The sequence below is a fragment of the Bacillus rossius genome, chromosome 2 (genome assembly GCF_032445375.1).
Source record: "Bacillus rossius redtenbacheri isolate Brsri chromosome 2, Brsri_v3, whole genome shotgun sequence".
Lineage (NCBI taxonomy): Eukaryota > Metazoa > Arthropoda > Insecta > Phasmatodea > Bacillidae > Bacillus > Bacillus rossius.
In genome coordinates this window covers 104,408,111-104,435,704 of record NC_086331.1, presented here as the reverse complement: position 1 = coordinate 104,435,704, position 27,594 = coordinate 104,408,111, and the positions used below count along the sequence as shown (strand labels likewise).

Below are 27,594 nucleotides of genomic sequence, written 5' to 3'. Positions count from 1 at the left end.
TCTGAAGACTCTTTATTCTGCGAGTCTTTTCCGAAACCACCGAGTGTGCTATCTTGCAGTGTAGACGAATCTACACACAATTCTAAATCGTTCAGACGTTCTAGTGTGAAAAAAAATTTGGAAGACGAGCTTCATTTTTCTAGTGGCTCAAAAGAAAAAACTAGATATAGAAAATACAAATTGCATGCTTTCGAGAAGAGAAAAAATGATTCTATTTGTAATAATGTTCCAAATCAGCCGAGTGAGATTAGAAATAATATTCCATCTATTCAAAACTTAAGCAGAGTAGAAACAAACTGTGAAGTGAAACAAACTTGCAAAGAAAAACCGCCTAGTGATTCCTGTGAGAGCATAATATTGAAAACCCGTCACATAAATCTAAATGGAATGCTTATCAAAAGATTAATGCCATTTTACATTGGAAAGGGGAGTCAGAGTGCAGGAAACACACCCGTTGCTCTGCGAAAACAATTACTTTCAGCTGACCGAGAGAACCACACTGAAAAAAACTGCCAAGATAGATCAAATTTATGTGGTTTAAAAAACTACATTTCCAATGTAAATACAACTAGTCTCAGTAAAGGAAGTGAAAATAAATGCTCGGATTTCATGAAAGCCAAACGTGCGCTTTCATTAAATCACTCACCGCCGAAAGATAAACTATTAAAATCAGGTAAACAGCCTAAATTAATTGAAAATGTATCGTCAGAAGCAGCAATTATGGAGGCTGACATAGAGGCAACACGCAAATACAAGGAACTTATTTCAGAAGCTGAACACATTTTGGTGAGTATAAAAGAAAACATGCTTACTGACAATAACCAATTCTTGGATTTGGAGCCTCAATTACAACCCGATGAGTTTAGTCAGGAAAACAGGAGAACAGATACACAATTCAAAACCTATAATGCTACCCAAAGTGCTCGTGGTAGTATGAAATCTAAAGCTTGTGTTACAAGTCTGTCTAGAAAATTAACTATGAAAAAATTAAGAAGCTGTGACAACATTTCAGAAAATCAAAATGTGAAATTATTTTCGAAGCGCTGTTCGAGAAAAAGACGAGACGTGCGATCAAGCACAAGGAGACAGTGTCAGCAATTGTCAAACGAATTCAGTAACAATGAAACACAGCAAACCTTTAGCGGAACTGGCAGTCAAATTTCCCTGGACAACAACAAACACAATGAACTAAAAAATTCCAGGAGCTTACTACCAAACAGCTCTACAATATGCGCGAATTCACCACGACAGTGTAGCAAGTTACTGCAGTTTCAGTCTATAGACTTAGGCAATTGTTTGAGCGATTCAGGTTACTGTCCACAAAGCGAGCCAGTCAAAAGAAAAGTTTATTCCGGCAGCTCAATGCTTAAAAAACTACAGATGTCACTCAGGAAGGACAACACTACTACTCAAGGCCCAAATCATCTAGACAAAGAAAAGGACGCCAGTCAAACTGGTAGGTACAGATTTATTTAATTGATATTAAACTTTAAATTTAGATTTCAATTACAAATTAGAGCTATAACTTTGAGCAAAAAGTTAAATCAATTTTCCAATGATAAAGTTCTGAAAATAGATTTTCATTGGCAATTTACTACATACGTTTATTTACATCAGTGGGTCAAATATATGACAAAATTTCGCTGTTTTAAATCATTATTTTACTGAAATGTTAATAAAACCCCTAATTTTATTTCAAATTTCATTGGAATAAAGTATGTTTTTTTTGTGTAATGAATTTAATAATATAGTATTTGGGGTTGAAAATTATTTATTTCAGTACATAATAATATTTATCTAGCCTCAGTTGGTGTAGTGTGAATTTATATATTAAAAAAACTTACAAACGTAACTTTTGGGTCACCTACGAATGGTAAAAACGTATAGTCAATTCTCCACGCACCTATTGTCAGACATATTTCACGTGTATGCGCACTGAGTCTTTACTGAGTAGCTCTGAAACTACTGTACACCTAGATTCCCGTCGCATTGCGCATCTTCTCTGGAGAACGATAACTGTGAGTTGTTATATTTCGCATCACTAACGCCCCTTCACCACAACCAAGCAGCGATGATTTTTCCACCCCTTATTTTCATCCGATTACCATCCCAATCTACTCTACAGCAGTCGTTCCTAATTATTCATTTGCCGCTCCCCTTCTAACTCCATTAACGAACGCCTTGCCCCTGATTGGTTATGGCTCTCTCAATTTGTGTTTGATTAAAAGTTTAATTCACGAGCCCTTCTGCTATCCTTTTATTTGTGGTAGCGCACGAGGAATAAACATCACCGCAACGCTGGTTTTCTGATATTACATGCAGGTACAGCTCATAGAAGAAAATTACTTCAAGCAAACCGGACTGAATAAAATAAAATTTTATCAAATATTTTACTTATAAAGTTTGGATTTTTCTCACACTTTAATAAAAATTAAATTTAACAACGAATGATAAACATGTTTTATCAAAGATTAAATACTAAATTTAATGCCCCAACAAAAAAAGCTAAACAACGCGATGGTGGCAGAATTATTTACAAAGTATTAATATGAACATATTATTCAGTAGTATAGTTTGGTATGTCCTGCACCTTGTTCCTGGTTGTGGAGCGTGAGGCCATCCATCATCTTGGATTGTGACGTCACGACGATCATTTTGGTGTCAAATTACCTTTGAAAATGTCACACAATACTTAGAAATTTCCATATTTCAAGGTAAAAATTCAATTTTGATATAAAATTACCCGTTTTTTACTTCAAAAATTCAAAAATTGGGAATTCGAAAAACCTCAAAAGACATTTGCCTTAGAAAAAATGAAAATTCCCCATTAAAGCTAATATCTAGGGCCATGTATATTTCACGAAAAGATTCCAACACTAGTTGAGAGTTAAAACACTGTAGCATCGTCTGTGTTTCGTGAATGGTTGGGTTTCTTTCGGGTTCATGTCGATTGTTACAACACCAATCACAGCTATTCAATGCGGAAGCAAACCCTACCTGAGTGGCTCCGTCAAATAAGGCAACCAACGACTTCTTTCGTAGACGGCCACCAATCACAAGGTTAAAAAACCGCTGGTGCGTGTATACCTTCTTGCAGTCTAATAGGCGTTCAGATTTTTTCGTGAAATATGCCTGCCCCTATTTATATCCATATTTACAAGCCTCCAATAAGCCTCTGGTGGGAAGCTTTGACCTTGACCGTAAAATTGAAATTATTTAATTTTTAACCTAGATATGCCAAAAAAATTTAAAAAAATTTTCAAAAATTGTTTACTTTTAACATTGCACTTATCGTTACGCTCGCCATGTTGGACTCTAGAACGTCACCCTTTTCGTAACTCCCGCCATCTTGGATTCTAGAATGCTGCAATTTTCGTTACACATGCCATCTTAGTTGTGTATGATGTCATCGATGTACTTTTCGTTTCGGCCGCCAATTGGATTATAAAAATGTTAATTTTCGTTACAACCGACATTTTTAAAATCCATAATTATTTAGATAGAAAATCGTGAAAAAATTTTAAAATATAAAAATTAATTAATTAAATTTTAATTTAAAAACGCAATTGCTTCATGGTGTCCCCAATTAAACCCGGTGAGGGCAAAAATAAAAAAAAGGCGACGGATCCTTCCTCCACGGAAGCAACCCGCAAACTTACCTCCCGCCACTAAAACCAAGTTATATATCGCCAGCTAGTATGATATCACGTCCGCCATCTTGTTTCCGTCTGCTGGAGGCCATCATCTTGGATCCAACATATTGTTTACGATTGCTAGAGGATGTTGCCACCATATATGTTTAATTTTAGCCAATAGAGTGCAGTAATCTTTTATTATTGTGGCCACCACCATCTTAAATTAGGGCACCATCTTGTAAATTCGTAATTATTTGGTTATAAATTCGTGAAAAATACCAAAATTCATTTTAAAAATCAGGCAATCGATATACTGATTGATTCGATCAGTTCCTATCCTTTGTTTGATACTTGATCGTTGCAAAAAAATTTACAAACATTTTTTATTCAATAAAAGCAACTTAGGTTCCTAGTCAACCAGCCTCCAGAAAGCAGATGATGGCATATTGCCGCCATCTTAGAATTTGGTATTTATTGACCTAGAAATTCGGAAATAATTCCAAAATTCATCAAAAAGTTTACTTATTAAAATAATGATTTACTTAATGAATTTCCATCCTTAGTTTGATTCTTAGCCAGTGTTAAGAGAAGCTATAGCTTAAAATAAATTTAAAATTAAGTTTTCAATTAACTTTCGTGGAGTTTATTATTTTTCTCTCTACGAAAAAAACTCTCTACAAGATAACTGTCCGTCAAAATAAATATGTTGTTGCTGTGCCTACCATGAAAGTCTAATGTTTCGATATTTGGAATATCTTCCAACCAGGTCTTGTACTATATTAGGGGTATAGCCCAAGTGACTTCGGACCACAAAGACAGCCAATGTACAACGTCAGGTGTATAGACCAGATGTCTCCAGACTACAAGGCCTTCTTCGTTGATAACAAATATAACATATTTCAAGCAGTCAAGACAAAGTCTCCGAACTGTCAGACCAAAAGTATCGATAAAATCAAACACAAGCAATTAGACCAAAGAAACATGTTTTACGCTTACTAAAGGACCGAGAATCCCTGAATCCCAAGATGGCAGATCGGCTCCATGCTCCACAATCAGGAACCAGGCGCAGGACATACCAAACTAAACTACTTTGATCTTTTAAGAGCAGTTTCATAACAAAGATTAAGATTAGAATAATATAGGAAATAAGTAGCAAAGAAAATGTTATAACATTATTTTAATAAACTTTGCACATTATGTTTTGTAATATAGATTTTATTTTAGAAATTGAAAATTTTTTCCAAAATTTCAAAGGCCTATAAATTTTGAAAGTTTTGAAAATAAATGTTAAAAATAATTTGTAATAATAAAATTTCCTGTCATCATGGCAGCAGATAATTTACATAAATTTATTTAATAGTAAATACATTATACAAACATTTTCTTTGCTACAACAAATTGTTTTTGCAACAATCAAAAATTTCCTTCAATTTTATACTTGCACTCAATAAAAGCTAGCTTGCATTTTCATTATCACAGAGAAACAAACACTCAGTAGCAAAGTTAGTTAATATTGCTGTAAACTTAATGTAAAGTTACGAGCCAATTATACATAGTAACCATAAATAAAGGATGTCCATAAAGTCTTTCCCTCATTACAAACATTAATAACATGAAAACTACAAATGCTAGCAAACTGCGGTTTGGACGAACCTTTTGTGTAACTCATAAAGTTTATTTGCCAGACTAGACTAGACAACTTCTACATGTGCACCGTTGGTGGCCCGCAGAACATCAAGGCGATATTCCATTTCTTGCCACGTTTTCTTCAACATTTCGTCTGAAACAGAAGCGACTGCCTCTTTTATCCGTTGAACCAGTGTTCTAACATCAGGTACACGTGTTGCATACACTTTATCTTTAACAAATCCCCAAAGAAAAAAGTCGAGGGGTGTAACATCGGGTGATCTCGATGGCCAGGATGTTGGTCCATCGCGTCCAATCCAACGGTCTGGGAATGTTTCATTAAGGAATTCACGGACATTCAATCCCCAATGTGGTGGTGCACCATCCTGTTGGAACACAACCCAAGGCTGAAACTCTTGTAGCTGAGGTGCTGCATAGAGTTCCAACATGTCTAGGTAGATGTACGCTGTTATTAAGCTCTTTGCAAAAAAAAAGAACGGCCCAGTGACTTTCTTATACAGAAGGGCGCACCAAACATTGACTTTTGGGCTATCCCTCTCATGTTCCACAATTGAATGAGGATGTTCGGACCCCCATGTACGCAAGTTATGCCTATTCACTGTACCAGACGTATGAAATGTTGCTTCATCGGAGAAACACACACGCTGTAGATATGCATTATCATCGTCAATACGATGCAACATTTCTGTCGCAAATTCAGCGCGACGTGTGTGGTCATTTGGTTGCAAGGCTTGAACAATTTGAGTTTTGTACGCATACAAATGAAGTCTTTTGTGTAAGATTTTGTGCACTGTTGAATGTGGAATACTAAGTTGACGGGAAGCCTGACGTGTCTATTTGGAGGGGCTTCGTTGGAATGCTTCTTGAACAGCGTGGACAGTGTCATCTGTTAGAGAAGGACGACCTGTTCGCGAACGGTGGCCCACACTACCAGTCTCTTTAAATGTCTCATACCAAGCTTTTATGCTCTTGTGATCAGGTGGTAGGCATCCATACTCCCTTCGGAAATTGCGCTGAACCGTAACAGGAGACCTGCTCTCGTGATACCACAGAACACATTGAGCCTTTTCTTGCATGGAGGTCATTGTGACTTTTTACTCTTCACACACCACCTACCTGAAACACACACACAAAAAAACTTAGCACGCTACACTACACATTCGTCCATACCGCATTTTGCTAGCATTTGTAGTTTTCATGTTATTAATGTTTGTAATGAGAGAAAGATTTTATGGACAGACTGTATATTACTTAATAAATATAGTAGGCTTTTGCGTCCATTGTGTATGGAGTTGCTTGGTTTCTGGGTTGTAGCCGCGTCGAAGGCGAATATATCGCTGTCGTTCCGGTCCACGTTACAGTCACCATCATCATTCTTCATAAATACTCAAAATTTATCTCTGCATCCAACAACAGACAGATCGCCTTTGGTTGGCCAAATATCCCAGCCAACCAGAAGTGAAGAGGGCACTAATACGTTTTTTAAATGATTTATGCAATGGGTAATTTTGATTTAATGCAGTTTTCTGGACATACGCCATTGCAGTTTTGCACTATTTGCCATGGAAAAATTCCAAAAATAAATAAATAAAAAATATGAATCTATAAAATTCACAGAAAGAAAGACTAAATCAGCTGATAACGGACAAACGGAACCCACGATGAAACGAAAAAAGTATTATGGACAACTCAACGACGACAGCACGGACAAAAAATGTTCAACATCTAAATATCAGACAGCACAAGAATTCCGTTGAAGGAGCATAGTCATAAAAAATAATATAACAACACAGACGAACACAGTGGGCTAACAACGACGAGACAGATTAAATGCAGGCAATGCAACAAACATATAAACACAACGATGAAGATAAACAAGTACTATGGACAAAACAACGACGATAGCACTGACGAACACAGAAGGTTTCCAGTGATAACAGTTGTGACGTTTCGCGAACTGAATTCTGTTCCCGTTATCAGGCACAAACAGACTGTTTTATACTTCATTAAATCAAGAGGGCACTGGTTGAACAGCATTCCCAGATAATCATAGAAGCCCAGCTTCGATTGGCCAAACCAACAGGCCAACAAGAAGAAAGGAAGTCTCTGATTAGCCCACAGTTGCAGCCAATTGGGAAACATACCCCGCTGAGGTTAGACTATTAAAGGCAGAATAACTTGCAATAACTTCAGTAGGTAACTGCTCCCTGATGATAGTGACTGCAACATCGACCGAAACGTCGGTGATATCTTCGCCTTCGACGCGGCTATAACCCAGAAGCCAAGCAACTTCAACTCCAATATATATTACTGGTAAATGTTTACATATTATTTATTAACAATTATCATAGTGTGGTGATAGTTGCGATATTCCAGGTGTACGACAAGTGATTGAATTTCCCGTGTCAACCTATGTTTGGCGCCGGCTGTCTATGAAACACTGTGTCTTCCAACGCTGAGTCCTCCGCGCGCTGCCAGCACTAGTCTGCTTGTGCCTGATGACGGGAACACATGTAAGTTCCCGAAACGTCGTAACTGTTTTGTCATAGAAAGCCTTCTGTTGTTGTCTGTGCTGAAGTCGTTATGTTGTCAGAATAACTGTTTAGTTTCATCAATGGGTTCGGATGTGCATCGGTGTTTTGTCCAGTTTATTTTTTGAATCGTCGTTGGGTTCCTCTGTCTGTCGCTGTGTTGTCCAAGGTTGTGGTTTGTCTGTATTTACTGTTTTTGTTACAATTGTCTCTTCGTTGTCAGCCAACTGTTTCGCCTGTCCTGTGATATTTTCTCATTTATTCCATGCAGTTCTCTGTTCTGTCTATACATTTACATGTGACATCAGCTGATTTTGGTGTGTTTTCTGTGTGTTTGTGTGTCCATCTCTCTTTATCCGTTCTATGGGTTTTCTTGTATGTCATACAGTGTAAACTTACAATGGCGTATGTTCTAAATAATGATTTAAATCAATATTCCCCATTAAAAAAAATCAGTCAAAGAACGTAGGTTCCTTGTCCTCACGGCTGTCACAACTAGCCCTCCACATCTATGGATTTCTGGTCACTCTCACCTCCAACCAACATGATCTCGAAATTCATCAGATATGCAATAACGAACGAGAATCTAGCAATTTTCAGTCTACAGATAAAATATATTTGTTTGCAGCTGAACTCAATTGGAAAGCTAAGAGATTTTTTACGTTGCAAGAAATGTTTTTGAAAACCATTTGCCGATAAATGTTCTTATAAAATCACAAGTAAAATGCAATAAATTCTAACAGCATATTTCCGGGGAAAATACAGAGTAAATGCTGCATTTATACAAAGGAGATTATAAGCTGCGCAGACAATGTTTTTTAATATTGCAAGTAATAGTATTGTTACAAGAAATGCTTTATAACGTCACAAGAAGATCGCTCCCAAGAGAAGGTATTTTTTCATAACCTAACTAAAAACTAAGTGTATTTGTTGGAGGGGTCCGGGTTAGGAAGGGACCTAGGAGCATTTCAGGCCGAAGCCTTTACGCCTAGTCATGCTGGGACTAGCCATGCAGGGAGAGGGTCGCATGCATCATGTGCTTTGTGCCGGGATTGGCTGTGCGTGATGCATGAAAGTTGAATGAGCCATTTGTCACTTTGAAAAATTATTTCACCTGTGTTCACTGGTTGGCAGATTCCCATGGGAGTATAAACCACAGCACTTTGTATGTGTTCAGTGCATACACATAATTGGGATTGTAATTGAATAAACTAGTAATATTGCGTCACAATTTTTAAATTACACATACAAAGTCCATAAAGTTTTCACGCAAGGATTGGCTGGTAAACAAGCACAAAACCTAAATCGTTATTAACATTATGTGGCATCTATAGGCAGTGGAACAAATTCCCGAGACAACTGATTATACCACTTGAGTAGTATACGAATGTATGTTCTGGCACTGGCTTCTGGCTGTGGAGCGGGGAGCCGAGCCACATCTCTGACGTCACGTCCATCTCTGACGTCACGGCGGCCATCTTGGACTCAAAAATTCCTCAAAATTCCTCAAAATTGACTCAAAATGACTCAAAAATTCCCGTTTTAAGAAAAAATTTCCCGTTTTCGAGGGAAAAATTCCCGATCCGAGGGAAAACTTCCCATTTTATTCCTCAAAAATCCCAGCGGCTGAAAATTCCTAAAAGTGGCTTAAGCATCCTTAACTCAAGCCAGCGTTAAGCCATTTATAGGATTATGACGTCACCGTTGCAATTTTCGTTACGCCCACCATCTTGAAAATCCGCAATTTTTATGTTAGAAAATCGGGAAAAATTTTAAAAATCATTAAAAAAATTATTTGATCGAATTAAATAAAAACCTTAAAAACCACTGTTGCAGTTATCGTTACGGTCGCCATCATGGATTGTGACGTCACGGCGGCCATCTTGGATAAGCGTAACGGGACTCAGCGTAACGGGACACAACGTAACGGGACACAACGTAACGGGACATAACGTAACGGGACTAGTAGATCATGGAGGCCATCTTGGATCCGCCATTTTGGATGACATCATTTTATTTTCTAGAAAATTCCGGCGATGTGTTGTCCGCCATATTGGATGATGACGTCACCGTTGCAATTATCGTTATGGTCGCCATCTTGAAATTTAGACGCCATCTTGAAAATCCGCAATTTTTATGTTAGAAAATCGGGAAAAAAATTTTAAAATCATTAAAAAATTATTTAATCGAATAAATAATAAAAATCTTAAAAACCACTGTTGCAGTTATCGTTACGGTCGCCATTTTGGATTATATAAATGATTCATATTTCGTTACACCCGCCATCTTGGTTGAGTACCATGTCATTCTTACACTTTACGTTATGACCACCATATTGGATCCTATTAATGTTGCAATTAACGGTATGGTCGCCATCTTGAAATTTAGACGCCATCATGGAAATCCGTAATTTTTATGTTAGAAAATCGGGAAAAATTCCAAAATTCATCAAAAAATTAACTTAATAGAATTATGATTGATTATATCGATTCCCGTCCTTGGTTAGAAACCGGTGAGGGCAAAAAAAATAAGATCCTTCCTCCACAGAAGCCACCTACAGACTGACCTACCACCACCAATAACAAGGTATTTACCATCAGCTGGTATGACGTCATGTCCGCCATCTTGTCTTTGTCTGCTGGAGGCAACCATCTTGTTTTCGTCTGCTAGAGTGTGCTGGAGACATGTTAGTATAATGTTCTGTTCTCCATACCTTTGACCTTGTATATTGACATTAAACTTAGACCTTGACCTTGAACTTTGACCTTGACCTTGAACTTTGACCTTGACCTTGAACTTTGACCTTGACCTTGAGCTTTGACCTTGACCTTGAACTTTGACCTTGACCTTTAAATTTGACCTTGACCTTGAACTTTGACCTTGGCCTTTGACCTTGACCGTGAACTTTGACCTTGACCTTAAACTTTGACCTTGACCTTGAACTTTGACCTTGACCTTGAACTTTGACCTTGACCTTGATTTCCATCACGGATCCGTCATTTTATGTTCAGTACATGCTAGTGGTCATTGCCACCATCATGTTTTCGTCTGCTGGAGGACATCATATTGTGTGTACTCGTCTTACCATCATGATAGTTTTATTCTAACATGCCACAGTGCAGTAATCATTTATTATTACTGAGGTGCCCACCATCTTGAAATTTGACCGCCATCTTGAAATCATGTAATTATTTAGCTAGAAATGCGGGAAAAATTCCAATAGTCTCGAAAAAATCAATTATTAATTTACAAATTGAATCGATGGATCCCTGTCCACGGTTCGATTCTTGACCAGAGACAGTTGTAACTAATTATTAAATAAATGTTAGGATCTGTTTTCCATTACCTTTCGCGGAGTTTATTAATCATTCACTCTACGAAAATCAACTCAAGTCAATATACCGGACCAACGAATTAATACAGTGCCGATTAGCCTATTATGAAAGTCTAATTTTTCAATAATCTGAATAACATACAAGTCCTTCATGTACAAAGCCACACATATTTATCAATTGTCTTCAGTCCATGAGACCGAGTCATGTCATTATCAGACGTATAAGCTAGTATTTCAGGACCACATGACCTTCGTCGTTAGCTAATTATATTCAATTATTCCATCGTGACATTTTTATACATTCTAAAGGAGCAAGTAACCTTGAAAAATATTTTAGTAACACCAAGAGGTGATAAACTAGTAAATATTCAATCACTACATTTTGTACTACGCGCAATCAACAAAAAAGGAAGCACCAACAACGAAAAGACAGCACCACCATCGAAAAGACAGCTCATTTGGAAGCACCGACAACGAAAAGGCAGCACCGCCATCGTAAATACAGCACATTTGGAAGCACCGTCAACGAAAAGACAGCATCGACAACGAAAAGACAGAACATTTGGAAGCACCAACAACGAAAAGGCACCACATTAGGAAGCACCGACATCTAAAAGACAGCACCGCCATCGAAAAGGCAGCACATTTTGGAAGCACCGACAACGAAAAGGCAGCACCATCATCGTAAAGGCACGGACCGCAAGGCCGGGTCATGTCAATATCAGACATATAGACCATGAACTCAGTACATACAGGAAAAAGGAATGTACACGCAGGAAAACGGAACGTACACACAGTACACACAGGAAACGGAATGTACACGCAGGAAAACGGAACGTACACACAGTACACACAGGAAACGGAACGTACACACAGAAAAACGGAATATACACACAGGAAAACGGAACGTACACGCAGGAAAAACGGAATTTACACTCAGGAAAACGGAACGTACACGCAGTAAAACGGAACGTACACGCAGGAAAAACGGAACGTACACGCAGGAAAAACGGAATGTACACGCAGGAAAACGGGAGGTATACGCAGGAAAACGGGAGGTACACGCAGGAAAACGGGAGGTATACGCAGGAAAACGGGAGGTATACGCAGGAAAACGGGAGGTACACGCAGGAAAACGGATCGTACACGCAGGAAAACGGAATGTTCACGCAGGAAAACGGATTGTACACGCAGGAAAACGGAATTTACACGCAGGAAAACGGAAGGTACACACAGTAAAACGGAACGTACACGCAGTAAAAACGGAACGTACACGCAGGAAAACGGAACGTACACGCTGGAAAACGGAACGTACACGCAGGAAAACGGAACGTACACGCAGAAAAACGGAATGTACAAGCAGGAAAACGGAACGTACACGCAGGAAAACGGATCGTACACGCAGGAAAACGGAACGTACACGCAGGAAAACGGAATGTTCACGCAGGAAAACGGATCTTACACGCAGGAAAACGGAATTTACACATAGGAAAACAGAACGTTCACGCAGGAAAACGGATCGTACACGCAGGAAAATGGAACGTACACGCAGGAAAACGGAATGTTCACGCAGGAAAACGGATCGTACACGCAGGAAAACGGAATTTACACACAGGAAAACAGAACGTTCACGCAGGAAAACGGAACGTACACGCAGGAAAACGGAACGTACACGCAGGAAAACGGAACGTTCACACAGGAAACGGAACGTACACGCAGGAAACGGAATGATCTCAGGCTCCAAAATTCATTGGCTCCAATATTCATGACTCCAATATTTATTGACTCCAATATTCATTTACTCCAATAAACATTGTCTCCAATAATCATTGGCTTCAATATTCATTGGCTCCATCAGTCATTGTCACCAACAGTCTTTTGGTTCCAAAAGTCTTTTGGCTCTAAATATATTTGGCTAGAATTCGTCGAGTCTAAGAGACTATGAAGCCACATGGCTACGAGTCTAAAATGATCTAGCTATTTACGAGTTATACACGGCTTGCGAGGCTAGAGCTACGAAGCTTCTAGTTCACAAGTTTACGTGACTGCGAGGATACAGGACTACAAGTCTACATGAGTACTTGACTACGAAGCTACTCGTCTACAAGGCTCCAATTGCAGCATCTGTCTTCGTCAGAATTTTCTCTTTTGCTCCAACTACACCACCAGCATTATGTTATAAGATTACATGGTTACTTGCTTACATAGCCAGAAGTCTACGAGGCTCCATTACATCATGTCTACGCGACTACGAGCCATGAGGTTACGAGACTACGTGACTACGAATCTTCAAGTTGACGAGACTGCGAGGCTACAGAGCTACGAAGCCTCTAGAAAACGAGTTTACGTGTCTGCATGGAAACAGGAATACAAGTCTGCATGAGTTCTTGACTACGAAGCTACTCGTCTACAAGGCTCCAATTACTACATTTGACTTCGACGGAATTTTCTCTTTTGCTACATCTGCTCCATCAGCATTATGTTATAAGATTACAAGGCTACTTGCTTACGTAGCTTCAAGTCTACGAGGCTCCAATGCATCATGACTACGAGACTACGTGCCATGAGGTTACGAGACTATGCGATTGCAAGTCTTAAAGGTTACGTGATCGCGAGGCTATAGGACTACCAAGCTTCCAGAACGTATGGTTACGAGACTGCATGAATAATTGGCGGCGCGGCTACGAAACTTCATGTCTCTAACTGACTACAATAGCACTATTCAGTGGTGAGAGTTAATTTATCTCATGCAAAGGTACTTGCTGCAAGTAGTTCCGCTTTTCAACATCAGATGACGTCACGTGATGCTTGCAGGTAAATAATATTTCTTATATGCGGGATGCTCACTATCGATCGCATAAGAAGGATGGCTTCGTTAGTCTCCAAGGAGAAGGAAGTTCGTCCTTCCTGCTAGTGCTTCTCAGATTTATCACGGTCCGCCATCATGGATTGCGACGTTACGGCGACCATTTTTGATGGGTGTGACCTTAACCTTTGACCGAAACCGCAGGAATGATCGCAAGCACTCGGATTAATCATCAAAATATTGATAAGAATAATCAGGAGCACACGGAGAAAACCATCATAATATTGGCAAGAATAATCAGAAGCACACGGAGAAAACCGCCACAAGTTTTCTTTGATATCATAAAAATACAAAAAAAAATTAATAAAAAATTAAAAATAAAAACGAAATAAAAAAAATTCAAACAATCTGGCTTGTACTAGAACTCTATCTTTGCTCAACAATGAGAAGTTCACAAGCTAGCAGAATGTTTGAATTTTTTTTATTTCGTTTTTATTTTTAATTTTTTATTAATTTTTTTTTGTATTTTTATGATATCAAAGAAAACTTGTGGCGGTTTTCTCCGTGTGCTTCTGATTATTCTTGCCAATATTATGATGGTTTTCTCCGTGTGCTCCTGATTATTCTTATCAATATTTTGATGATTAATCCGAGTGCTTGCGATCATTCCTGCGGTTTCGGTCAAAGGTCAAGGTCACACCCATCAAAAATGGTCGCCGTAACGTCGCAATCCATGATGGCGGACCGTGATAAATCTGAGAAGCACTAGCAGGAAGGACGAACTTCCTTCTCCTTGGAGACTAACGAAGCCATCCTTCTTATGCGATCGATAGTGAGCATCCCGCATATAAGAAATATTATTTACCTGCAAGCATCACGTGACGTCATCTGATGTTGAAAAGCGGAACTACTTGCAGCAAGTACCTTTGCATGAGATAAATTAACTCTCACCACTGAATAGTGCTATTGTAGTCAGTTAGAGACATGAAGTTTCGTAGCCGCGCCGCCAATTATTCATGCAGTCTCGTAACCATACGTTCTGGAAGCTTGGTAGTCCTATAGCCTCGCGATCACGTAACCTTTAAGACTTGCAATCGCATAGTCTCGTAACCTCATGGCACGTAGTCTCGTAGTCATGATGCATTGGAGCCTCGTAGACTTGAAGCTACGTAAGCAAGTAGCCTTGTAATCTTATAACATAATGCTGATGGAGCAGATGTAGCAAAAGAGAAAATTCCGTCGAAGTCAAATGTAGTAATTGGAGCCTTGTAGACGAGTAGCTTCGTAGTCAAGAACTCATGCAGACTTGTATTCCTGTTTCCATGCAGACACGTAAACTCGTTTTCTAGAGGCTTCGTAGCTCTGTAGCCTCGCAGTCTCGTCAACTTGAAGATTCGTAGTCACGTAGTCTCGTAACCTCATGGCTCGTAGTCGCGTAGACATGATGTAATGGAGCCTCGTAGACTTCTGGCTATGTAAGCAAGTAACCATGTAATCTTATAACATAATGCTGGTGGTGTAGTTGGAGCAAAAGAGAAAATTCTGACGAAGACAGATGCTGCAATTGGAGCCTTGTAGACGAGTAGCTTCGTAGTCAAGTACTCATGTAGACTTGTAGTCCTGTATCCTCGCAGTCACGTAAACTTGTGAACTAGAAGCTTCGTAGCTCTAGCCTCGCAAGCCGTGTATAACTCGTAAATAGCTAGATCATTTTAGACTCGTAGCCATGTGGCTTCATAGTCTCTTAGACTCGACGAATTCTAGCCAAATATATTTAGAGCCAAAAGACTTTTGGAACCAAAAGACTGTTGGTGACAATGACTGATGGAGCCAATGAATATTGAAGCCAATGATTATTGGAGACAATGTTTATTGGAGTAAATGAATATTGGAGTCAATAAATATTGGAGTCATGAATATTGGAGCCAATGAATTTTGGAGCCTGAGATCATTCCGTTTCCTGCGTGTACGTTCCGTTTCCTGTGTGAACGTTCCGTTTTCCTGCGTGTACGTTCCGTTTTCCTGCGTGTACGTTCCGTTTTCCTGCGTGAACGTTCTGTTTTCCTGTGTGTAAATTCCGTTTTCCTGCGTGTACGATCCGTTTTCCTGCGTGAACATTCCGTTTTCCTGCGTGTACGTTCCATTTTCCTGCGTGTACGATCCGTTTTCCTGCGTGAACGTTCTGTTTTCCTGTGTGTAAATTCCGTTTTCCTGCGTGTAAGATCCGTTTTCCTGCGTGAACATTCCGTTTTCCTGCGTGTACGTTCCGTTTTCCTGCGTGTACGATCCGTTTTCCTGCGTGTACGTTCCGTTTACCTGCGTGTACATTCCGTTTTTCTGCGTGTACGTTCCGTTTTCCTGCGTGTACGTTCCGTTTTCCAGCGTGTACGTTCCGTTTTCCTGCGTGTACGTTCCGTTTTTACTGCGTGTACGTTCCGTTTTACTGTGTGTACCTTCCGTTTTCCTGCGTGTAAATTCCGTTTTCCTGCGTGTACAATCCGTTTTCCTGCGTGAACATTCCGTTTTCCTGCGTGTACGATCCGTTTTCCTGCGTGTACCTCCCGTTTTCCTGCGTATACCTCCCGTTTTCCTGCGTATACCTCCCGTTTTCCTGCGTGTACCTCCCGTTTTCCTGCGTATACCTCCCGTTTTCCTGCGTGTACATTCCGTTTTTCCTGCGTGTACGTTCCGTTTTTCCTGCGTGTACGTTCCGTTTTACTGCGTGTACGTTCCGTTTTCCTGAGTGTAAATTCCGTTTTTCCTGCGTGTACGTTCCGTTTTCCTGTGTGTGTATTCCGTTTTTCTGTGTGTACGTTCCGTTTCCTGTGTGTACTGTGTGTACGTTCCGTTTTCCTGCGTGTACATTCCGTTTCCTGTGTGTACTGTGTGTACGTTCCGTTTTCCTGCGTGTACATTCCTTTTTCCTGTGTGTACTGAGTTCATGGTCTATATGTCTGATATTGACATGACCCGGCCTTGCGGTCCGTGCCTTTACGATGATGGTGCTGCCTTTTCGTTGTCGGTGCTTCCAAAATGTGCTGCCTTTTCGATGGCGGTGCTGTCTTTTAGATGTCGGTGCTTCCTAATGTGGTGCCTTTTCGTTGTTGGTGCTTCCAAATGTTCTTTCTTTTCGTTGTCGATGCTGTCTTTTCGTTGACGGTGCTTCCAAATGTGCTGTATTTACGATGGCGGTGCTGTCTTTTCGTTGTCGGTGCTTCCAAATGAGCTGTCTTTTCGATGGTGGTGCTGTCTTTTCGTTGTTGGTGCTTCCTTTTTTGTTGATTGCGCGTAGTACAAAATGTAGTGATTGAATATTTACTAGTTTATCACCTCTTGGTGTTACTAAAATATTTTTCAAGGTTACTTGCTCCTTTAGAATGTATAAAAATGTCACGATGGAATAATTGAATATAATTAGCTAACGACGAAGGTCATGTGGTCCTGAAATACTAGCTTATACGTCTGATAATGACATGACTCGGTCTCATGGACTGAAGACAATTGATAAATATGTGTGGCTTTGTACATGAAGGACTTGTATGTTATTCAGATTATTGAAAAATTAGACTTTCATAATAGGCTAATCGGCACTGTATTAATTCGTTGGTCCGGTATATTGACTTGAGTTGATTTTCGTAGAGTGAATGATTAATAAACTCCGCGAAAGGTAATGGAAAACAGATCCTAACATTTATTTAATAATTAGTTACAACTGTCTCTGGTCAAGAATCGAACCGTGGACAGGGATCCATCGATTCAATTTGTAAATTAATAATTGATTTTTTCGAGACTATTGGAATTTTTCCCGCATTTCTAGCTAAATAATTACATGATTTCAAGATGGCGGTCAAATTTCAAGATGGTGGGCACCTCAGTAATAATAAATGATTACTGCACTGTGGCATGTTAGAATAAAACTATCATGATGGTAAGACGAGTACACACAATATGATGTCCTCCAGCAGACGAAAACATGATGGTGGCAATGACCACTAGCATGTACTGAACATAAAATGACGGATCCGTGATGGAAATCAAGGTCAAGGTCAAAGTTCAAGGTCAAGGTCAAAGTTTAAGGTCAAGGTCAAAGTTCACGGTCAAGGTCAAAGGCCAAGGTCAAAGTTCAAGGTCAAGGTCAAATTTAAAGGTCAAGGTCAAAGTTCAAGGTCAAGGTCAAAGCTCAAGGTCAAGGTCAAAGTTCAAGGTCAAGGTCAAAGTTCAAGGTCAAGGTCAAAGTTCAAGGTCAAGGTCTAAGTTTAATGTCAATATACAAGGTCAAAGGTATGGAGAACAGAACATTATACTAACATGTCTCCAGCACACTCTAGCAGACGAAAACAAGATGGTTGCCTCCAGCAGACAAAGACAAGATGGCGGACATGACGTCATACCAGCTGATGGTAAATACCTTGTTATTGGTGGTGGTAGGTCAGTCTGTAGGTGGCTTCTGTGGAGGAAGGATCTTATTTTTTTTGCCCTCACCGGTTTCTAACCAAGGACGGGAATCGATATAATCAATCATAATTCTATTAAGTTAATTTTTTGATGAATTTTGGAATTTTTCCCGATTTTCTAACATAAAAATTACGGATTTCCATGATGGCGTCTAAATTTCAAGATGGCGACCATACCGTTAATTGCAACATTAATAGGATCCAATATGGTGGTCATAACGTAAAGTGTAAGAATGACATGGTACTCAACCAAGATGGCGGGTGTAACGAAATATGAATCATTTATATAATCCAAAATGGCGACCGTAACGATAACTGCAACAGTGGTTTTTAAGATTTTTATTATTTATTCGATTAAATAATTTTTTAATGATTTTAAAATTTTTTTCCCGATTTTCTAACATAAAAATTGCGGATTTTCAAGATGGCGTCTAAATTTCAAGATGGCGACCATAACGATAATTGCAACGGTGACGTCATCATCCAATATGGCGGACAACACATCGCCGGAATTTTCTAGAAAATAAAATGATGTCATCCAAAATGGCGGATCCAAGATGGCCTCCATGATCTACTAGTCCCGTTACGTTGTGTCCCGTTACGTTGTGTCCCGTTACGTTGTGTCCCGTTACGCTGAGTCCCGTTACGCTTATCCAAGATGGCCGCCGTGACGACACAATCCATGATGGCGACCGTAACGATAACTGCAACAGTGGTTTTTAAGGTTTTTATTTAATTCGATCAAATAATTTTTTTAATGATTTTTAAAATTTTTCCCGATTTTCTAACATAAAAATTGCGGATTTTCAAGATGGTGGGCGTAACGAAAATTGCAACGGTGACGTCATAATCCTATAAATGGCTTAACGCTGGCTTGAGTTAAGGATGCTTAAGCCAGTTTTAGGAATTTTCAGCCGCTGGGATTTTTGAGGAATAAAATGGGAAATTTTCCCTCGGATCGGGAATTTTTCCCTCGAAAACGGGAAATTTTTTCTTAAAACGGGAATTTTTGAGTCATTTTGAGTCAATTTTGAGGAATTTTGAGGAATTTTTGAGTCCAAGATGGCCGCCGTGACGTCAGAGATGGACGTGACGTCAGAGATGTGGCTCGGCTCCCCGCTCCACAGCCAGAAGCCAGTGCCAGAACATACATTCGTATACTACTCACTTGGAACTGGTATGAGCGCGTATGCAAGTTCTGAATTAATACCAAAGTTGTTTTTTTTAATAGTACTGTTTTTATTATTGTAATTAAATGGAATACACTGGTTTCCAAAAATATATTTTTTTGACTTTAATTTTTTTTTTTTTTTTTTTTAAATACTGCTGCTTCTGTTAAACTTCGTCTTAAATGTTTAATGTTGTTATACGTATGTCGGCCGACCAATTCGGTCCAGTTCGGTTTAGCGATGCGTGCGAGTGAATGTCGGCATCCCGAGCGGGGAGACGCCTGGCCTGCTGGCTCCAGAGACGAGCTGAGACCTGCAGCGGCGTTGGTGAAGTGGCGTGCCACAGGTTACTGGCGAGAGAGTGCTCGGTGACAGCAGTGTGCCAACAAGGACACTCAAACGAGCGAAGTGCTGTCGAGTTCGAACTTCGCTGGCATAAGTCAAATATGAATAATTAGCTTCATATTCACATTTACCTAGACTTTAGACAGATGTCTATAATTTAAATCTTTGTGTGCGGAAAAGCAAGACAAGCGTGTAAATTATAAATAGACGTAGATTTAAATAAAGAGATATATTAAATTTCAGATATTTTTCACCTATACCATTCTGGAATAAAAAGTTGGATAGCCTAAAGTAGTATGTGTTGGCAGGTCCTAGCGAAGGTTAAACGTTAAGGAGTGGAGGAGTGGGTCCGCTATATTGTATTGTGACGTCACGGTGACCATTTTGGTGTTATTATTCCTTCAAAATACCTCAAAAAGTCTCATTGATCCTAAAATAGTTACAAAGTTTCCATATTTAAAATGAAAATATCCCATTTTTAGGAAAGATTATCCACTTTTGGACAAAAAATGCCTGATGAGCAAATGTCCTAAATGCAAGTTAAGACTCATTGAAAAAATTAAATTCAAACCGCTGAGCATGGATCGTGACCTTTGACACTCATGACATCTGAAAAAATATACCTCGACTGAAACTTGACATCCCGATTACATTTTTACCTAAAATCACTATATGTATATATTTAACAATTAAAACCTTAAAATATTTCATAAAACATTCCTACGCTAATACGTTAGAGGTAAAAACCATTTTATAAAATACTAATATAAAAATTTCGTAAAAATGAAAAATTTTGAAAATAAAAAGCTATTCAAAATCAAAGGTACTGAATCCGATTTCCGGTCTATGAACTTGCAAAATTTCAAAATATACTTCCTTCACAACATTTACCAGGCAACTGGCCCCTCACTGCTAATAAAAAAAAATATTATTTCCAAAAAAATGATGTCATTCCGGCCATCTTTGAAATGCTATTTTGTTTTCGCTTGCTAGAATGTGCACTACTGCCATATAGGTTTTTTGTTTTCTTGCTGGAGCAAAGTAGCTTCAGTTACCAAATCCACTATTCAAGAAATCTTGTCATGCATCTTGTAGGCAATATTAAATATCTGTAATTATATACCAAAACATTTTGAAATAATTCTTAAACATATTAAGAAATTTTACCCATCAATCAGACGATTTTCTTCATTTATTACTGTCCTTAATTCGATACCAGACAATAACAGAGTTAATAAAAAATGGCCAATTGTAAAACAGTCTAATCTCCGGAAACAATTAATAAAAACGTTTTCAAAAACCTTATTCATTAATTAAAATTCGATTCTACTTTCAGATCACTGGAATAATTAGCGACTTAATATACCTCTACTTTGTTAACAGGTTGACCTTTCCCATATAATCTTTTTCTTCCTGGAAAGATGTTGGATACTGTGTTTTACAGACTGCTTCACTTCGTCGGAATTTTAGTTAGCAGTATTCATCGTCTTAAAAGCACACTTCATCACTTGGTTCTCGAAATGATATGGTTTACCATACATGCAGTCCAATCATAAGTTATATTTTTATGTTCGGTGTGTTGCTACTTTATCAGTAAGCTATTGATTGACAATGTTCTGAATGATATTTGCCAAGAAAAGTACAAACGTATTTGGACTCACATAAGGAATTGAAATAATAGTACTCTTTCAAGTTTCCAAGACATGCAGATCCCGCCTAGTTTAACCCATTATCATATCCCTGTAATGCACCAAGCAAATTCTTAGGTTGAGATTCATGTCAAGGTGTCTACACAATCGGTTGATGTACGTCTGTTTTACTACAAGAGGTTGTACAAATACGAGTTTCCAAACTAAACTGAGGAGTCGAAATGTCCGCACGTAGTTCCACAGTAGGCAAACGAATGTCAACAATACACATTTTTGCATATCTTCTCAAACTTTAAATACGAGAAAACCATAGGAGACATCGCAGCGATACTTCATACGAGAAGGATTCTTCGAACATTTACTCCTCTCGTGTCTTCGTGCATCTTGGACAAATGCAAACGACATATCACAGCAGCTGCAAGGATGTCTAGTCAATGATGGAGAATCGTTTAGGCCTGTGCCAGATGCTGATCTTGCTGCTGTCGTAATAATTCACATCTATGCATCGCTAATGAGGCGAAATCTTTACATTCTGCCTCCCTGCACGGCCCTTGGATGTTTTCAAGTGTGTTTTCATATTATCTTTTCTAGCCAACTGCTTATGGAATTTCTCATAGCCAAACATTTTCAAGGAGGAATTCTCAGCAAATTCTCTTATCTCGTGTCAACGAGCATTACTATTGTTTGATATCATCTTTCCATGGTGTCGATATCGATGCTCGGAAGAAATCGATGCATCTTCAGTGGTAATTATTAACACTAGTAGTACTTTAGTCATCGAAGTCTCCTTTACTGATAAAGCAATATATTTAGTGAGGTTTCTGTTGCAGACAGCACTGGAGCCATTAAAGTCTCCTATTGTGTGTTCTGTGACATTGTAACACCTTATATTGGGATCTCAGCAGTCGTTCATATCGTTGCCATAGATATTTTCTTTGACGATGGTACATATTCCATCGGGATCCCCGCGGTTCTCATCGGTGCAGCTACTCCTGGGATTTTCGCTGTTGCTGTGGTCGCTGCCATCGGAATCTCTGCTGACGAAGTTACATCTTCCATCGAAGTCGACACTGGAAACTGAGTTCAACTTAATATCAGAATACTAAGCAAAGAGAGCTGATCTCATCCCTGCTAAATCTGCAGGCTAACTGAGGACCTAATGGTCCCCACTTATATACTCGTGGTCACTGGTATTATGTGTGAGTCATAAGATCCAAAATTATTATTTTTTGCATCTAATATTTTAACCTTATAAGTCTCCTTTTTATGAATTTTAAATTACATATATTGACTAATCATATTCCAAAGAAAGATTTCTACAGTAAACCACTTCATGATGCGTACTACCGGGCAAAGATGATTCTAAACTATTAAATATTCAGCCCTCACTACAGAATTGACATCACACCTTCGACATCTAGGTCACATAACGAATGTACATTCGAAAAATGGACACACATTTATTGACCTACCAGTTATTCTTGAGTCATCAATCCTTCGTGCAGATTTTCCGTATCGTACTTGTGATAAATTGAGTGAAATTAGTTTTATTTGCAAACAACTCTTAAAAAACCTGAAATTTTAATATTTCAGTTAGGTGTTACTTGAACAAATACTTACATTACACATTACTCAGTCGATGACAATGCTAAGTACAGTAATGTAATGTAGGTAATGGAACATCGACCTTATGTAATGAGACAGAGCGACACTGGTGCTCTCTAGGAGTAAACCGCAGAAACAATGACATCGGTATCAAAGATGGAGCCGCCATGGGAACAGAAAAAAACCAATATGGTGGACGTGTTGTCATACAAGATGGTGGACGTGTCGTCATACAAGATAGCAGCCTCCATCAGATGAAAACAAAATGGCGGACATGATAAAAGAATCCAAAAAAAGATTGTGAAATCAAATCCAAGATGGCAGACATGTTATTAGAATTCTAGATGGCGGCCTTAACGAAAATTGCAACTTTCTTTAATCCAATATGGCGGCCGTAACGAACAGTGCAACGGTGACATCACACACGTCCAAGATGGCAGGCATAACTAAAAGTGCAGCATTAGTAAGTGGGGTGCTCTATTTCAAGATGGCGGATCCAAAATAGATGCCGGGTCAAATGTCAAGGTCAAGGTCAAAGGTCATGGTCATCCAAAATGGCCGCCGTGACATCAGAGAGGTTGGTCATTGACCTGGCACCAAGCACCACAGCCTAGAAGCCTGTCCCCGGAGGCCCATTTACACACTACTAATTATAATAATCATTTTGCAATTAGATTAGGGTCTCAGCATCAAACACATGCTAATGCATCTACAGATAATATTGTAGAAGACCATGGCGTGGGAGATACAAAATGAAGAACACTGTTGCGATATCGAAATAAATGTTCCAAAAGCTGTTTGGTACAGCGAGTAGCTAAGCAACAAGCTGGCGCTGATACATTGGAGCAGCTGGTAGTGTAGATTGTGATGCTGAATGGCAGGGGATGAAGGGCAGGCACTGATACTAAATAACTGTTCCAAATGCCTTACTCTGGGGTAAGAAAATGAGCAACAAGCTTGGGCAGTTACATTGGGAGAAGCTGGTATTGGAGGTGGGGCTGCAGGACACTGAAAAGAAAAATAGAAGGCACTGATAATAAAAAAAGTATGTGTATGCCATACCCTGGTGCGATAAGTAGAGAAAAAAAAAGGCTCTGGTACATTTGTAGCATAGGGTAGTGAAAGTGTTGGTGCGGAAAGCAGTGATACGAAATAACTGTTTAAGATGTCCTAATCTAGAGTAAGAAGCTAAAAAGCAAGCAGACACTGTGTTAACTGGGAATAGCTGGTAGTGGAGGTGGGGGTGATAAATATACATGAGGAGAGGGTAAGCAATGATAAGAAATAAATGTTCCAGAAGCCATACCTTGGGGAGAAATGTTGAGCAGGAAGCTGGTGCTCATACAGCACGAGCATATGGTGATGAATGACGGGGTGCTAGAGACACGGAAGAATTAGAGAAGGCAATAATATGTAATAACTCTTCCTTTGTGCCATACCTTGGGGCGAGAAGCTGAGCAGCAAACTGGCACTAATAGAGTGCGATCATATTGTGGTGGAGACCGTGGTGCTGGAGGGACCAGATGAGTAGGGAAGGCCCATATATGTTATAACTTTTCGAAATGGCATAACTTGGGGCGAGAAGTTGAGCAGCAAGCTGACGCTGGTACAGCACGAGCATCTGGTGATGAATGACGTGGTGCTGGAGACACGGGAGAATTATGGAAGGCAATAATTTGTAATAACTCTTTCTTGATGCCATACCTTGGGGCGAGAAGCTGAGCAGCAAGGTGGCAGTACTAGAGTGCAATCATGTTGTGGTGGAGGCCATGGTGCTGGAGGGACAGGATGAGTAGGGAAGGCACAGATATGTTATAACTTTTCCAGATGCCGTACCTTGGTGCGAGAAGTTGAGCAGCAAGCTGATGCTGATAGAGCATGAGTGACTGGTGGTGGAGGCCGCGGTGCTGGAGGCACAGGAGTAATAGGGAAGGCACTAATATGTAATAACTGTTACAGATTCCGTACCTTGGGGCGAGATGCTAAGCAGCAAGCTGGAGCTGATACAGCATGAGCGGCTGGTGGTGGAGGCCGCGGTGCTGGAGGCACAGGAGTAATAGGGAAGGCACTAATATGTAATAACTGTTCCAGATGCCGTAACTTGGGGCGAGACGCTAAGCAGCAAGCTGGAGCTGATACAGCATGAGCGGCTGGTGGTGGAGGCCGCGGTGCTGGAGGCACAGGAGTAATAGGGAAGGCACTAATATGTAATAACTGTTCCAGATGCCGTACCTTGGGGCGAGATGCTGAGCAGCAAGCTGGAGCTGATACAGCATGAGCGGCTGGTGGTGGAGGCCGCGGTGCTGGAGGCACAGGAGTAATAGGGAAGGCACTTATATGTAATAACTGTTCCAGATGCCGTACCTTGGGGCGAGATGCTAAGCAGCCAGCTGGAGCTGATACAGCATGAGCGGCTGGTGGTGGAGGCCGCGGTGCTGGAGGCACAGGAGTAATAGGGAAGGCACTAATATGTAATAACTGTTCCAGATGCCGTACCTTGGGGCGAGACGCTAAGCAGCAAGCTGGAGCTGATACAGCATGAGCGGCTGGTGGTGGAGGCCGCGGTGCTGGAGGCACAGGAGTAATAGGGAAGGCACTAATATGTAATAACTGTTCCAGATGCCGTACCTTGGGGCGAGACGCTGAGCAGCAAGCTGGAGCTGATACAGCATGAGCGGCTGGTGGTGGAGGCCGCGGTGCTGGAGGCACAGGAGTAATAGGGAAGGCACTAATATGTAATAACTGTTCCAGATGCCGTACCTTGGGGCGAGACGCTAAGCAGCAAGCTGGAGCTGATACAGCATGAGCGGCTGGTGGTGGAGGCCGTGGTGCTGGAGGCACAGGAGTAATAGGGAAGGCACTAATATGTAATAACTGTTCCAGATGCCGTACCTTGGGGCGAGATGCTGAGCAGCAAGCTGGAGCTGATACAGCATGAGCGGCTGGTGGTGGAGGCCGCGGTGCTGGAGGCACAGGAGTAATAGGGAAGGCACTAATATGTAATAACTGTTCCAGATGCCGTACCTTGGGGCGAGACGCTAAGCAGCAAGCTGGAGCTGATACAGCATGAGTGGCTGGTGGTGGAGGCCGCGGTGCTGGAGGCACATGAGTAATAGGGAAGGCACTAATATGTAATAACTGTTCCAGATGCCGTACCTTGGGGCGAGATGCTGAGCAGCAAGCTGGAGCTGATACAGCATGAGCGGCTGGTGGTGGAGGCCGCGGTGCTGGAGGCACAGGAGTAATAGGGAAGGCACTAATATGTAATAACTGTTCCAGATGCCGTACCTTGGGGCGAGACGCTAAGCAGCAAGCTGGAGCTGATACAGCATGAGCGGCTGGTGGTGGAGGCCGCGGTGCTGGAAGCACAGGAGGAGGAGCGACAGCGTGCCAGCGACAGTGCGCAGTACCACGAGCAGGTTGCGCACCTCAGAAGGCAGGTGTTCCTTCACACCATAGAGGGCCTGAAGAGGAGCCTGGAAGACCAGTCCGCCAAGCTGGAGCAAGCCTACACCGCCGATTCGAGTGAGGGGCAACCGTGCACTGCCTGTGACGTGGACTAATGATGGATAAACCGACCCTTGTATTTGTGTACACGCCCGACTTAGCTTTTTGATCTGCCAACAGAAGTGTCGTATATTGCTAATGTACCTGTATGTAATGTCATGCGTATGTAATAAAATGTCAAAAAACCTTCTGCATTAAAACTCAGAAATAGTAACATGTATATCATTAAGAACGCAACAGCTTTGTCTGCCAAACTGCATCTTATAGGCACTTTTGTTGGTAAAGAAATTATTCAGTGTTGGGGCCACAAAAATTATTTTCTGAGAATTTCGGCGTACACTGTCTACATCCATCGTTAGTCTATGGGCTGTGATGTCAGAACTGCTTCGCATGAACAGCGGCCAATAATTCGTGCAAGAGGATTCTCTAATTTTCAAATCTTCTTTGGAAGTTTTTTACTGATGGTTTTTTTCGTCAGTTTAATATGTATTTACTGCTTGTACTTAACTTGGGTTAAAATCTTATAGATTTTTATGAATGTGCCTAACGTGACATATCTTTTTCGAATTTTTTTTATTTTTATAGTTTAATCATTTATATCAACATTATTTTGGCAAAACTATTGTATAACTTGTTTGATTGTCATGGTCAGTAAATTGTTACAAAAAATAAACAACAATTATGTTTTGTAGAATATATTTTAGATATTAAAATGAGTGAGATACACAATGGTCATAATATAAAAAAATTATGAATCATGTCTAGTCTCACAAATGATGTATGCAAATAAATGAGATTTCATTGATAACTGCATCACATTATTTTTTTTGGCTTGAATTCTCTTTGAAAGCGAGGTCATAACACACAACAAATACACCAGGTATACTGTGAAAGTAATCTGCCATGGTTACA

General features: G+C 40.1%; 1 protein-coding gene across 1 annotated transcript; it reads left to right on the top strand.

Moving 5' to 3' along the window:
- Nucleotides 1-27,487, top strand: LOC134529547 (uncharacterized). The gene is made up of 2 exons (XM_063363752.1): nt 1-1,456; nt 26,455-27,487. The coding sequence occupies exons 1-2, from the start codon at nt 388-390 to the stop codon at nt 26,736-26,738; spliced, it is 1,353 nt and encodes a 450-aa protein (XP_063219822.1). The 5' UTR covers nt 1-387; the 3' UTR covers nt 26,739-27,487.
- The last annotated feature ends 107 nt before the right edge of the window (nt 27,488-27,594 follow it).

Excerpts from the sequence above, each read along its gene's own strand:
- LOC134529547 (XM_063363752.1), top strand. The coding sequence starts at position 388 with ATGCTTATCAAAAGATTAATGCCATTTTACATTGGAAAGGGGAGTCAG. Across the intron at positions 1,457-26,454 it reads AAAGGACGCCAGTCAAACTG|ATGCCGTACCTTGGGGCGAG; the intron begins GTAGGTACAGAT and ends TAACTGTTCCAG.